Source organism: Caretta caretta, chromosome 15 (assembly GCF_965140235.1).
Source record: "Caretta caretta isolate rCarCar2 chromosome 15, rCarCar1.hap1, whole genome shotgun sequence".
NCBI lineage: Eukaryota > Metazoa > Chordata > Testudines > Cheloniidae > Caretta > Caretta caretta.
Genome location: NC_134220.1, coordinates 28,637,496 through 28,652,511, shown reverse-complemented (window position 1 = coordinate 28,652,511; position 15,016 = coordinate 28,637,496). Strand labels below are relative to the sequence as shown.

General features: G+C 45.2%; 1 protein-coding gene across 25 annotated transcripts in view; it reads right to left on the bottom strand.

Moving 5' to 3' along the window:
* RPH3A (rabphilin 3A) overlaps positions 1-15,016 on the bottom strand; it is a 148,806-nt gene that overhangs the window by 33,592 nt on the left and 100,198 nt on the right. For 23 of the 25 annotated variants that reach the window (XM_048821164.2, XM_048821178.2, XM_048821186.2 and 20 more), the window contains 7 exons: positions 10,350-10,470; positions 9,290-9,376; positions 7,904-8,069; positions 6,569-6,610; positions 4,246-4,284; positions 3,655-3,762; positions 350-511 (listed from right to left, as the gene is read on the bottom strand). In XM_048821164.2, coding sequence (XP_048677121.2) covers positions 350-511; positions 3,655-3,762; positions 4,246-4,284; positions 6,569-6,610; positions 7,904-8,069; positions 9,290-9,376; positions 10,350-10,470 — 725 coding nt within the window. The remainder of the gene's footprint in view (positions 1-349; positions 512-3,654; positions 3,763-4,245; positions 4,285-6,568; positions 6,611-7,903; positions 8,070-9,289; positions 9,377-10,349; positions 10,471-15,016) is intronic. The other 2 variants (XM_075120100.1, XM_075120099.1) reach the window with 2 other exon arrangements.

Genomic DNA, 15,016 nt, shown 5'->3' with positions numbered 1-15,016 from the left:
CCCCACTCAAAGCCAGATTTATTTGGTCTACAGCAGCATTCAGTCTGCTAAGTGTGGTGTATTGAGGCTTGTGTTGGTTGCTATCACTTTAAGGGGAGGGGGAAGGGGTCCTGCTTGTCTGCTAGGGGGAAGCTCCGGAGGGTCAGTCTGGACAAAGCAGGCAGTTTGCTATAAGGCAGAGAGGCACAACTTGCCCAGCTTCATTCCAGGCTGGCTCTTTCCAGACTGACACTGATCGCACACTATCCTACACAACCGCTATAGCCTGCAGGCAGGACCAGGAACCCACTCCCCCCCTTCCACCCTCCCCCATCCCGCCCCCAGTAGACTTTTCATTGCTTTCTCTCACTTCCAGGGCTTCTGTTGACTTCACTTTCCGCTGCGTACTCCCAGTTCTCAGCAACCCTGCCAGCAAACTCGCTGCCACTTGGAGCCATTCTGACCTCAGACGGTTTGCGGCTCGGAGGTGGGTAGCTTCCCCGGCCAGAAACAGCAGCCGTTGGTTCACTGCCTGAAAGTACAGCAACAACAGCAACGGGGAGGTTGGCTTTTCTCAATCACCGTTATAAATCCATCCCATTTCCATGCATCGCAAATCACCCCACATGGAACTCTGGGAACGTCGCCAGATCTGGGGATTTTTTATTGCCCATAACTATCGTGTTTATGAAGTTAACGTTGCTTTGTGGAAGGGCAACTTCCAGCTTTATCACCGCCTCTGCCACAAGCACATGTCACAGCAAGAGAGGGAGAGACGGGAAAGAGCAGAGAAGGAAACTGAGGGGGAGGGAGAAGAAATGTGCTAGCATTAGCCACCTAGAGTAGGACAATGGGAGTGAAGGATTCGGCCAGAGGGCAATATACAATGGCCTGCTTACAATAACCAGCTATCCCTTGCTAGATGATAGGGGTTTCTTAAAAATCACACAAATCTGATCAATCAAGCCACCAAAGCCAGCCAAGAAAACAGAAAAGGAGTACTTGTGTCTCCTTAGAGACTAACAAATTTATTAGAGCATAAGCTTTCGTGAACTACAGCTCACTTCATCGGTAGCTCACAAAGGCTTATGCTCTAATAATTTTGTGAGTCTCTAATGTGCCACAACTCCTCCTTTTCTTTTTGTGAATACAAACTAACACGGCTGCTCCTCTGAAACCAAGAAAACAGGCAGCTGTTAGCAACAGCCAGAGCGAAGGTGGCTGGCGGAGAGCACGCTTTTGAAGAGCAAAATGACACAGAACTCATTCTGTCTCACAGTAGGGTGAAAACTCAACGGCATGAAATGTCTGAGACCAGCTGGATTCATCCAATAGATCCAAGCAGATGGCTTCACTGTGTGTCTCCAATCGAACCATTTTGTTAGGCAGATCTGAAAAGAAGCAACTTCTCAGCAGATTCTAGCTACGCTCGTTGCTACCTCAAGTGAAGCCTGTCATCACTAGCTAAGGGCCGCTGTCCTGCTCCTTAGCATGCAGTTAGATTTACTCTTTGTGCCAGCTGGGGGAAGCAGGAGCTCATTCAACTGAGTTGCTCCTGCTTATGCCAGCTGTGAATCTGGCATGTAAGCTGTTTGCACCAAACTACAATCACAGGCATAAATGCACAAAATACATTGTTTGACAGCAATGCATTGGGATGAAATACATGTAAGAACGCGTGACCAAGCCCAGGGCGTGTTCTAAAGAGGGGTATGTACAAGTGGGTATTTTGCATCATTCGGGGTATCTTATGCCAGATGGGGACACTAACAAGTGCTACTGAGCAATGGCTTACCCTCAGCTCAGCTACTCGGGGGAGGCCCGTAGGAGTGGATGCTGGGGAGACAGAGTGGGAAATGCCTTTGGGAGGGCGGGCTCAACATGCAGGCGCCATAGGGCTAAGTTGAAACCCATACTGGAGACTTCCCTTTATGGTAACTTCTCGTGCCCACTAATGAAATTACAGCCTTACTGTGCCCTAGAAGGTGGTGTAATACTCTATCACCTTCCCTTTCAGAGACAACCACAATCGCGGTCTTTGTTTTTATTTACATTCATCTAGCGCCGGCGGTTTGAATAGATAAATTACAGCCACGTTGGCTAGTGATTCTGATCTCCTCTTGTTGATAAATTGCAACCCCTGGCTGGAATGCAAAAAGTCTCAGCACTTACCTGGCTTGTGCTGAAGATGCCAGGTATAAATCTTTCTTATGACATAAATGGTATTTTTACCCTTGGATGAATTCTCAGGGTCTCCGCACACCAGGAGAGCGTGTATAGCAACAGGTCGGGGGCGGCTACGTAAGTGTAGAGAGAGTTAATGTGGGGAAAAAACGTGCCTCTCACACCAGGAGCCTTGTCTCTGCAGAACAGCAGGGATATATACAAAAGGCAGCCTTGGGAAAGTCATTGGCACACTAAGAGGGCGCTGATTACCAGGAGCGGCCTGGTTAAATAGTGATAAATGGTCACACGCAGTAGGGCTAATGGTTTAAACGTTGTTTAAGACCCTGCCTACATTGCATGCAGAAATGCATAAGCAGCAGCCATATTTAAACAGGTTTCAGAGTAACAGCCGTGTTAGTCTGTATTCGCAAAAAGAAAAGGAGGACTTGTGGCACCTTAGAGACTAACCAATTTATTTGAGCATGAGCTTTCGTGAGCTACAGCTCACTTCATCGGATGCATACCATGGAAACTGCAGCAGACTTTATATACACACAGAGACCATGAAACAATACCTCCTCCCACCCCACTGTCCTGCTGGTAATAGCTTATCTAAAGTGATCATCAAGTTGGGCCATTTCCAGCACAAATCCAGGTTTTCTCACCCTCCACCCCCCCCACACACACACACACAAACTCACTCTCCTGCTGGTAATAGCCCATCCAAAGTGACAACTCTCTACACAATGTGCATGATAATCAAGGTGGGCCATTTCCTGCACAAATCCAGGTTCTCTCACCCCCTCACCCCCCTCCAAAAAACACACACACAAACTCACTATCCTGCTGGTAATAGCTCATCCAAAGTGACCACTCTCCCTACAATGTGCATGATAATCAAGGCAACCAAAAATCAGAGGCTGGGGGGACTTGAGCGGTGCATGAGTGCTGCGCTAGCCGTCTGAATAGAGGTGAGTTTTGCTCAGCATGGAGAAGAGTCTAACAGCCTGGTTTTCATTTGGGCCTCGAACCCACACCACCATCTGATGTCAGTGGGAGCAGCAGGTGCTCGTTACTTGTGATAATCAGGCCAGGAAAGATTCAGCCCTGGCATAAACAGGTGAGACTCCTATTACATCCAGGCCCAAGCTTTCCCTGAGCCAAATCAACCCCCAAGAGTGAACAGCGTGCGTCAGTGCTGGGAGCGGAGAGTGCATGTAAAGCTGTGATGTTGCTCAGGATGTTGCCTTGCCAGATTTCCTGAGTGAAAGCTGGGGGAGGGGGCAGCTGGTCTCTCTCTGCTTTCCATTCAGAGAAACTTAAATGCATTCAGCACCTGAATTCCCGTTCAGGCTTGGACTGAGGCACCGGAAGGCGTATTGCCAACGGGACAGGTCACAGCCGCCAGAGGGCGTTCTCTGCCCCATCAAGAGCCAGCAGATTTATTGTACAGAATCCCGATCCTCCCTGCATTAGTCACTGGTCTCAGCCAAGCTAGCAAATCTTTACCTGCTTCTGGCCTTGGTCTCGTCCCCTTCCTTCCCCTGTAGGCAGCAGGATTCTCTTCTTCTGAACTATAGCCACGTTCAGAATCATGGCTGGGGTCCCGGGATTTGACTAAACACAAACAAAAACAGACTTGAATTAAAACAGTCACAAAACCCAAAAACAAACTGCAATTCCCTGCAAATCAGCAGGCTAATGTGTATATGCTCTGCTGCCCTCTACTGGATGAAAACAGAATTGCTCAAGTGTAGTCATAAGCCCTATATTGCTAATGGCAAATGGAGATTCTCCTTTAGCGCATGTAGCAGGACCTGTGGTGTTGGAATCTGAGCTCTATTCTGCTATCACTGTGAAATTCTGAGTGGCCACTGTGTGCTCCAGAGGGATAGTTGTAAAGTCCTAGGTAGCCATAGCTTTGTCACAGTATTATGCACTTGGAAATTAAACATGGCTTCGCTAACTAATAATCAAAACTTCCAAGCTATTGAAGGCATCTGGGCATCTGCCCCAGCAAATTCTGACTCTGGAATAAATTGAGGGAGGAAATCCTTTATTAAGGAAGCGGGGAAAGGCATCCATAGCTTAGAAACAAACCTGGTTTCCTGCCCATTCCCCTCTTCTCCTCAGGGCCACCTGAAAGGAAATGGAAAAGGTGAATGTTTGCAGCGACACAAGGCTGGGGCTTCTGCTTTTGTACTGCTGGCCAGACCTCAGTCTGCAAGAGCCATACTGATCAGTGACCCTCTGCTGCTCTGAAGACAAAGTAAGCAGCAGGCTAATCATTACTCCGACAGCCTCAATCCCGAGGCACATGCCTGGCATTAAATGTGGGTGTCAGGTAATTCTATGGGATTTACACTGTGATTCAGATTTTAATCATGGGGCTACGATTCCAAATAAACAGGCCGGCCTGGTGATGCCAGCTCACAGCCAGGCAAGAGAACTGAGCTTGGGACCAAACACCACCACTCGCTCCCCAGCAGCCATGCACAGGAGTACGGCGAGAATGCAGCACACGGTGACCCTGGCTCTCCCCAGTCCAGGTAAGAGGTCCTCAATCCAGGATCAATGACAGGTTTCAACCCACCTCTGCCCAGAAGCAAGGGGCTGCCTGATATAGGGCAGGGTTAAAAGTCAGGGTAAAAATCTTGGACCTCCCTGCCAGGAAAGGTGTTAAGGAAATGACTATGACCAATTGAAAGGATAGATGCGAGTAACAATGCTGCCCCCTGAATAATACCACCTAGCACTTGTAGAGCACACTTCACTTTCAAAGTGCTATACATTCTTTTATGTATTAATACCTGCCCCACTGGAACAGTTAAACATTAGCATCCTCCTTCACCACAATGAGAAATTTAAGGCTAACTCACCACCCAGGTTTGGTGAGAAGCCAGGACTTTCAGTGCTAACTGCATGCGCCTCTACAGCTTAAGCTAAAAGAGTAGCTCTTCTAGCTGGAAGCTGTAGTAAACTCTTATCCTCTTTGTGGACCAGGCACTAGAAGGTGCCAATTTCCCACTCTGTGCTAGTGTAGGTTATATTGGCAATATAGGGAACTCCAAGGCAATAGAGAGAACCCACATCAGGAGCAGAAGTTGCCATTCTAGGGTTGTGGTCTCAGTCTCTTTCACAATGTGTAATCGACAGCTGTCTCTCTCTAAAGTTTCTCTTACATGAAGGGTTTTGGAGGAGGGGTTGCGTGACTCAAATTAAATAACCTGAAAATACAGTGAGGAGCATGTGAATCCACGTCAGGAAACACCACCTACAGATGTAGTTCGGCTCTTTCAATTACAACATTTCAACTGAGAAATGGACAGGAGGTGGGAGTGCCCCAAAATAACTAAATTCCTGTGAAATGGGTGGTGTTGGTATAAAAATACCCTGTTATGTGACAGGCTTCCCATAACTACATTACAGGGCTAGCTGGAACCCCTGGATAAAAATAACCACAGCAGAAAGGACTTAATATTTGTAATTGATTAATGACAAGAAAACAATGGCGATTCTATTATGACTTGTGTTATGCAGGAGATCAGGCTCAGTGATCATAGGGGTCCTTTCCGGCTTCAAAAACCCATAAATCCGAGATGGGACCAATCCAATAACCTGAACTCCAAACATCCCCTGACTTTGGGAGCTTGAAATTTGGACCTGAATTTTGCAGTGGACCCACATCTAACCATAGCTTTGGATCGAATCCTAAGAAGTTCCCAACACAAACTCACATGCAGCACAAGCCAACTCCCACTGAAATAAACAGAAACATTCCTGTTGTACTTTGGTCTGCAGGGGCGGTACACGGCTGCCAAAAGTCACCTGGTAGCAGGTTTTCAAGCCGATATTTACACACTCATGAATAGCATTGTTTTGCTATGGTCCCCAGGTGACTTCAAGTCCCACCACAAATGACTGAGTCTTTGGGGGATGTCAGAAGAAGAGAGGGAAGATTAAACTAGCTAGCAAGAGCTCTGAATTCTTGCTCCAGGGAAGGGTAGGTTTCCGGAAGACGTTCTTCAGAATGGAAGAGTGGAAGCACATAAGAGGAACATGGGAAACAAGAGGCAAGCACCTCTGAGCCAGATGCCGCGGGCATCATTGCTCAGCAGGGTGGCACTGGTCACCTCTCTGGGTGAATGAGCCTTTTCCATCACATGGGAAGTGTTCTCTGAAGGTATCCCATCCCATCCCACCCACCCACACACCTGTTTATAAATTACAAAGAAAAAACTAAAGAGGAAATTAAATGTAATCGAAAGCTTTCATGCACTTACGGGCCCTGCTGATGGATTACGGAGGGGTGGGAGGAGAAACCTGGCTGCTGCACGTCCCTGAGCATTAGCAGGCAGGAACATTCAGCAAACGCGCTAATGAGATAGCAGCCGGGTAGAGGTTTGAAAGCCAGTGCTCTTACCGTAAGAGTCCTGTTCGGCAGAGGCCCCGGCCTCAGCTTGCCCTGGGCAGCACAAACAAAGAGCAATCAATGAATGGAGCGAACCCTCGTACCAAGATGAAAAGAGGAGGAGATCCGCAATGAGCTGTAGTGCTGCCCTCCTAGCCAAAAGCTGGGGCAGCAATGCAGTCATTAGCTTGGACATATGTGAGTGTTCATCATCTTGGAACTGGGATGTATGGCTTATATTAAGGCAAAAGCAATTTCCACTCAGAGGGGGTGAATATCCTACAGTACCCTCAGCATCGTGACTTTAAAGGGAGGAGGGGAGTAGGTAGAAGAAGCTGAGCCAACGGTTACAGAAAAGCTGGGACAAACAGGCAAGTTTGCAGGGCTTTCCGAATGTGACCAGGATCCAAACTGGGCATGGAAGACGATGAAGCCTTGTCTTAACCACTTGAGGAATAAACTTAAAGTAGGATGCCTCAGCCTCAATCGTCAACGAACGGACAGTTATGTGATCCTGGAGCTCCAGGAAATTCCACCAAATGGAGGTCGCCTACTGGAAGAATTTTAGCAGTTCTTCTCCATGAGGTTTTACTGAGCAGGATTCGAACTCAGGATCAAGGCTCCCTTCCCTATTTCACTCCACGCTGGAATTTAGCAGAGGTCCTCCGGGCTGATTAGATGTATGTGATTAAGTTAGCAAAAGCTTTTGAAGAAGGGGGTGGAGGGAATTGCTCTCCTTTCCCTCCAGAACAAAATCAAAATCCAAGGCTTACTCTAGAGAGTATCAATCAGGCTGCTGGTTTACTGTATGAACATGCCTTTCGTTCTAAAGGGCACTGCAGCCCATTGATCATTTTAATTGAACCCATAAGGGGCCAAAATTGTTTTGTTGGGGTTTCTTATTTTAATTACTGCAGTACCAAGGTTTCACATTAATCACTTTCCCTACAATCATCTCAGTGAATTTGTCTCCCTGCACAGAGCATACTTTGGTACTTACCGCAGCCGTGTGTGTGGCTTAGGTTAGAGAACATTTAAAAAGCTGCCCAGGGCCTTGGAGATCTTCCAGATAGAAGAGGCACAAGAGCTGGGTCTTGAGGGTTGGGAATGGAGCCACCCAGCTACCCGCAGGGGGGGGAAAGGACAAACTACAGGCTGATCAGAAAACATACACTAGCAGTAACACAACTGGGCATTTTACTGTCAACACGTGTTCATGTAGGGATGGATCTTCCAAGCTTTCACTACCAGACACTGCACTATATTGCCATGAGCCACCCCACCACCCCCTAAGGCTGCGTTAGAGAGATTGGAGAGGAGATGGAAGAATAAAAATCCACCCCCTACCACGGCTCGGCATGCGGGAGTGAAGTTTCAGGTCCTGAGCAGGTGGCTCCGAGGAGGCAGGTTCGCTGGGAGCTTGCGGCGGCTTGTTCTTGCTGACGGGCATTGGCCGAGGTAGCACTTGCTTCGGCAAGCCCTTGAAGAACCATGCCCCCGAACGCTTCCACACCTGGGAAAGAGGCAGAGCACAAGGGAGGTTCAGAGGGAGGTTCTCACTCCCCTGAAAATGGCAGTGCTTCGCCCACAAGAGCATCCCTTTATTAAACAAGGTGGGATGTGCCCCACATTTAAGGGTTAATCAGCTCTCAGCAGCTGCCCCATAGCTACATTCTGGCTGGGCAGATCAGCCTTCGAGAGCTCGTTTGATGCTTATCACCTTGTTTAGTGAAATGATGAGCATGGTACCCAAAGTGATGGTGGGTGGAGCCTCTTGATAGCCAGCCTTGAATTAACTCTCCAGCCTGCTTGAACGGATGATTCTAGCTTTTCGCACACAGCAGTGTTTTGACTCACTCTCCAACTCACAAGCATGCTGGGCACAATTCACTGTGGCCCTGCCTACTGTGCAATCACATACACCAATGCAAAGTGAGTGCAGAACCTTATCATCCCAGAATGACAGCACCTTACGCCCACTTGGCACTGGGGCAAATGATCTCACCAGGTGCCATGCAACCATGAATTGGGCCCTGGTATTCCAGACTCAGCAGAAGCATGGAGTACCAAGGCCCCAAACTTCACCTCTCTTTGAACAGACACCGTGTTACAGAACATATATCCACAGCGCTTGAAAGCGACCTGTCAGAAAGGGAAAGTCTCCACGTAACCTATTCTCTCAATTTGTGAGCCATAGTACAAAAGCACAGGGCAAGCCAATATATGGGGCTGATGGCCATGAAACCCTCTCCAGAACAGACGATCGGTACATGCAAAAGTGGTTCATTTTCTTAGGGGAAAACACATCTTGTTCAACCTGCTTTTCATTAAAAAAAGTTGCCCCATCTCTACTGAGAGTGTCCTGCTAACTCGGAGCTGTTCATCTGTCAATGAGAGTTTGTCCGTGGAGTGAGGGTAGAGAATGAGGGGGGAAAGAGAGAGAGATTTAAATGATTTAATGGCTTGGGAAAGAAGTTGGCCCTATATCTAATTAACACAGTTCCTTCTGGGATTCTTGGGACAAGCCTACACAGAATTAATATTGTACAAGCATGAAGCCAGCCCCTTAAATAATGCTCCACGTGGCAGAATGCTTAATATCAAGAAATGCTAAGGACAACTATTGTTAAAGCTCCGACTTAAAACCGCTACTGATTCTGGAACCACTAACCGGCAGGAAATCCCAGACATGGGCAGTGAGGAAGTAAAACCAGCCAGGAGAATTGCACTAACCTCTCTCTGCTCACTGCAGATCTTGCACAACCAGATGGAATGAGGGCGGCTGTTGGTTGCCTCGACGCCACACTTCGTGCAGACATTCTACCAACAAAACAAAATCACATGTTTATGGCACAATGGGACACTAAGTCGCTGCCACCGAGCATTGCCAGAAAGGCCTTGTGCAGAACAATCCCTGAATCCTGTTGTAGTTAAAGACTCACAGTTGTTCACCCTAAGAGGTGTGTTTAGGTCTGGTTTCAAAGGTACAAAAATAAATGATCAAGGAAATTCAAAAAGTTAAGACTGAGACTGCCAGCAATGCTCACCGTGCTGTGATGGAGCGTCCAAAACAGATAGATAGACAGACAGAGTGAGTCCAAAACAGAAGGACATTCTGCATAGCATATGTTCAGCTATGTCAAAGTGCAACTGAGGGACATCATTTCAGATTTAGTGATAATAATTACACTTGACATTTACTGTGGCACTTCACACATTCAAAATGGTTTAAAAATGATTTCTCACGAACCCTCACAAAGCCATGCGGAGGTGGGTTCGTTTCACGGAGGCATAAAGTTTAAGGTTGAGATTTGCAAAGCTGACCCAACAGATTCAGACTAAAGCTGGGAAACATTTTTTGAACTAAATTTTTCTAAACTAAAGTCTTGATCAAAAAAAGACATTTTGTTCTGAAACTTACTTCAATTTTATTCTTAAAAAATTAAAAACCTGAAGGAAAAAAAAACTCAAAAACTAAATGAAAAGCCAAACACTTTGCTCTACCCAAAACAAATTTCTTTTCATTTTTTCAGCACTGCAAGTGAACAAAAAACAAAAAACTAAACAGTCATTCCACCAGAGCTCATTTAGATACACATCTTCCATTAAAACTAATGGGAGTTGTGTCTCTAAATCCCCTACTCGGCTTTCAAAAATCACAACCTATGTGATTTGCCCAAGGGAGTCGATGTCAGAGCTAGGGTAGAACCCAGCAGTCCCTGAATACACGAGCTGAAGGTTGCACCATCAGTATGATCTGTAGTTCTCAAGTTCAGCCTAGGTGAGGTCTCACCTTTTTGCAGTCCTCACACACCACACAAGCTGATCCCAGCTGTTCTCCACACAGGATGCAGCGATTGACCCCATCGCCGGCCACATTCTTGCGCATGTCCTCCAAACGGTTCATGAGACGCCTGCACACACAGAATGTGACATGGTAGCACAAAGACAGTCATGGTGCAAGAGACAGGAGAGTGGTGCTGACGAGCCCTCCTCTGCTGGACACCACAGATACTTATTTTAGCCCTTTAGTTCATTATTTCTCAACTAACAATCCGAGGACCAGCGCCGGTCCAAGAGATTGCCCTGACCAGTTTAGGAAGGCAGCAGTCCTGGTACCAAAAAGTTGAGAAACACTGCTAGTTAACAGATATATTTCCATTGGTAATGCCCTAGCAACCACTAACATGACAAAGACTCTTCTTTTAGACAGGGCAAAGATATGCATGATCTTCCCTCTGATCAGGTTTTCCCTCAGTAGCAATGCCTCCCTCAGACTAACCCAACAAGGAGTCAGTTAGGAGGGAAAAGCAGAAGACTAGAAGGAAAGAAGCAGCATAAGGAGTTTGGGAGGAGAAGAAAGAAGAATGGGTATTGTCAAAGGTTAGGTTTCAGAGTAGCAGCCGTGTTAGTCTGTATTTGCAAAAAGAAAAGGAGGACTTGTGGCACCTTAGAGACTAACCAGGAGAGTGAGTTTGTGGGGGGGGGGGGCGCGGAGGGTGTGAAAACCTGGATTTGTGCTAGAAATGGCCCAACTTGATGATCACTTTAGATAAGCTATTACCAGCAGGAGAGTGGGGTGGGAGGAGGTATTGTTTTATGGTTTCTGTGCATATAATGTCTTCTGCAGTTTCCACGGTATGCATCCGATGAAGTGAGCTGTAGCTCACGAAAGCTCATGCTCAAATAAATTGGTTAGTGTCTAAGGTGCCACAAGTCCTCCTTTTCTTTTTGTCAAAGGTTAATGTCTCAAGTTCGCCCCCTTGGAGTAAGAGCAGACACCTCACTTACCTCCCATGTCATTCTCTGGGCAACCACAATCCTGTGGTCTTGTGGGAGTGCACAGCCCTCTGGCTGTACCTTTCAGAGAGTCCTCCCCGTTTCAGGGGATATAAAGCTGTCCAAAAAAAAGGAAAATATTTCCCTGACCCCCTTTCTTGTGCCAGGGAGAGGGAAGCTGTGATGCAACTGCTCTGCAGTACGCTCTCTGTGTAGCCGCTCTAAGCCACCAGGATAAAGTTCTCTCAGTGACTTAATTAATCCACCCCCAACGAGCGGCAGCAGCTATGTCAGCAGGACAACCTCTTCCGCTGACATAAGCGCCGGTGTGGATGGCGCTAAGTCGGCATAAGTTATGTTGCTCAGGGGGGTGGTTCATTCACACCCCTGAGCAACATAACTTATGTCGACTTAACATGTAGTGTAGCCATAGCCACAGAGTCAGACCCTTACAGGTGCTACGCATGAGCACCTACAGCCCATTCAAAACCAGGATCAGGTTACAGGGAAATGAAACATTGGCCATCCCTTCACTCTTTCCCAAGAATCCCAGGATCTTTAACTTTCACCATCCTGGACAGCCATCAAGGACCTGAGCCAAAGCCCCTTGTAGTCAATGGGAAGACACCCACGCACTTCCACAGGCTCTGGATTAGACCCCAAAGCTGGTCAAAAGGGACCTCAAGGTAACAGTCACCCCATGTCAGCACTGCATAATAGACGAAGTCCTAGATGACCCAGTAACCATCCAACCCAGAGACAAGTGTTGCATCATAACTAGGCTGGGCAGAACTCAATTTTAATTCTTTTTATAATTTTGATGGATAATATTGAGGTTTATTTTTAAGCATTTTTCCCTATTTTTATTGACTCGTTTTCACAGGAGCACAAAATTATGGGTTTTAAGCTTTTTCTACTTTTGTCTATTTAAATGTTCAGAGTTGTGGGAAATTATGGGAGTCAGACAATAAATATTTAATGACAGTAGATATTGATATTCATAAAGTTAAAACTTTAACTGTTAAAATAAGTTGTGAACATCACACGTCAAGATATACAAAGTAACTATCATTAAAATCAAACTCGCATAAATTCTCAAGCAGCATTTCTTACTTTCTTAATCTGTACATTTCAATCATTATTGATGGAAATATTTTTAATCAGAGCGTGCGTGTGTGTGTGTGTGTGTACGATGAATAAAAATCTAACCCTTCCAAGTCTAGTCATAACCGTACTGACTCATATAGTCTAAGTGAAAATAAAAAGATCCTGTAGGTTGAATGAAGTAAAATATAATTAGGAAATGTAAAAGTAATTAACCTGAAGAAAATGTATCACTTTCCACTATCATTTTGCCTGAAAATATTGAGACATCTACAGCTGTTAGTGTCCAATCTAATACATTCTGGGAATCTCTTAATAGGCAGCTAATTTAAAACAAAACAAAGTACAGTGGTGAGGCGTATGGGTACGGAAGACATTGTGCGGGAGGAAGCACAGTCTAACTGAGCAAAGGGCACCAAGTCAAGAGGTTGTGAGTTCTTATCCTGGCACTCCGATCCTATTGACTTGCTGTGCGATCCTGGACAACCATTTATCTCCCTCAGTTTCCCCAGCCATAAGAAAGTACATAATACTCCTGTCCCTATCCGTCAGTGAGGCCATGAAGATTAACCTTTGTCAAGCACTATGAATATGTAAAGTTCTAGATAATACCGTTCCTCAAACTGGCAACACTATTTCCTTAAATACCTGTGCCCGCTAGTTATGGTCACAGCCTGCTTGGGAACTTAGCCAAAAGCCATCAGGACTTTCTTGCTAGAGCTGTTCAGGAACAAAATTTCCATTCTGTGGGAAATTCCAACATTTCATGGGGGGTGGGAAATCACTCCAATTTGAAACAAAAAGCCAAAATTCTTCAATTTCCCATTAAACTAGAATTCTGAAAAACGTGGATTCAGGGCCTTCAAAATATTTTGTTTGAATACTGTTTTGATTCATTTTGTTTCAGCTTTAATATCATATTTAAAATATTATACACCATATATATATATATATTCGTGAATTAAATATAAACGTTGAAACTAAATGACTTGAAAGAACACTATCAAAATTAAGCATTTTGACTTTTTCCTATCGAAAGAGTTAATCAGAATCAATATGTCCAATGTTTCAATTCCAAACAAAACTGCATTTTTCTATGGAAAACTTCTGTCTAAAATTTTCTGAGCAGCTCTAGTGTCAGTCTGTGAAAAGGATGCAGGATAAAGGCCCTAGTTTATTTTCAGGGATGACATGTAGTGTATTAATGCCGTCTTTACATTTCTAAGAAAAAAATGTAAATATTTTACTTTGCAGCAATTGTTAATCTTTTGAGTAAAATGCAAAAAGCCCACCAGAGACTGCAACTGTGCAAACCCATCTGCATCCTGTGCAGGTGAAGAGACATAGCTAGCAACTTCTGAAAAACCAACCGTTTGCAAGCTCTGGAAAGACGCAACAGCACAAAAGGTTTGAGTGGGAAACTGTACAACTGGTTAACTTACAAACCAACTAGCTAAAAATAGCAGAATCTAAAATGCATTATTTATTCCGTTCAAAGGGGGGAGAGAGAGAGAGAGAAAAATCCTTACTTGAGAGAATTTCAGGGAAAAAAAAATCAAGCCTGCAGGGGGCTTTATGCACTCCCATTGCAGCATGACCCAAATCTGACAAAGCAGCTAAAACACCATCCATTAAAAAAAAAAAGACATTGTCCCCCATGTCTTATGACAGTTTCAGGTTTATGACAGTTACACTGACCACGCTTTCGGATCATTTACAAACTATATGATCCCTAATTTACATGTGGCAAACCCTGAAGAGACCTTACTGAGATCCGTGGATTTCATCCTTAAACTGCAATCTGTTCACAGAGTGGAACCCAAGAATACCTGCCAGACATTTTCTATGGACTGCAGAAAAGAGAGAATACGTAAGAACTCGACAAAGGAATATGCCTTGACAGTGCAGCAAGAGATAGAATATACATTGTAGGCACCAAAACCAAGCCATTTTATTTCAGTTCGTACTGTGCCGGATCCAAAGCTGGTTGAAGTCAGTGGGAATCTTTCCACTGACTTCTCTAGCTTTGATTCAGGCCCATAATGCTGAAGTCTTGTTCTATGGGTGTTTATTAAAGGGACACTATCAGGTCAAGTTTGACCCCCAAATTCAGGTGGTATAAAAAAAAAACGGGTAAAATCCTGGCCCTATTGAAATGAATGGCAAAATTCCCATTCACTTCAGGATTTCACCCTAGATTTTTACTATACTTGAGGCTAATACAAAAGTTTCCAGTTTTAAGGTGGAGGGGAAAATGGACATTTTAAAAATATAAACCCCCCTAATATAGAGCACATTTCTGCAATACATACAGTAGGAGTGCAGCAGCTAGAGCAGGGTACCTTGAAAGCGAATGCCTAGAAAATGCCTATCGGCAAAACTGAAAGAGCCCAGTCTATTTGCATTGTCAAAAAGCAAACCACCAACATACGGGTGAAAACTCAAGTCAAGGAGTTTAATTCTTTCAGTTTGCATAATCTAAAACATTGTCAATAATGCAAGGAAGGCACTTCTTCTTTAAGTAATTCTGATTTTTAACCTGACAAGATACTTTCTTAAAGGAATAACATGGGTTAA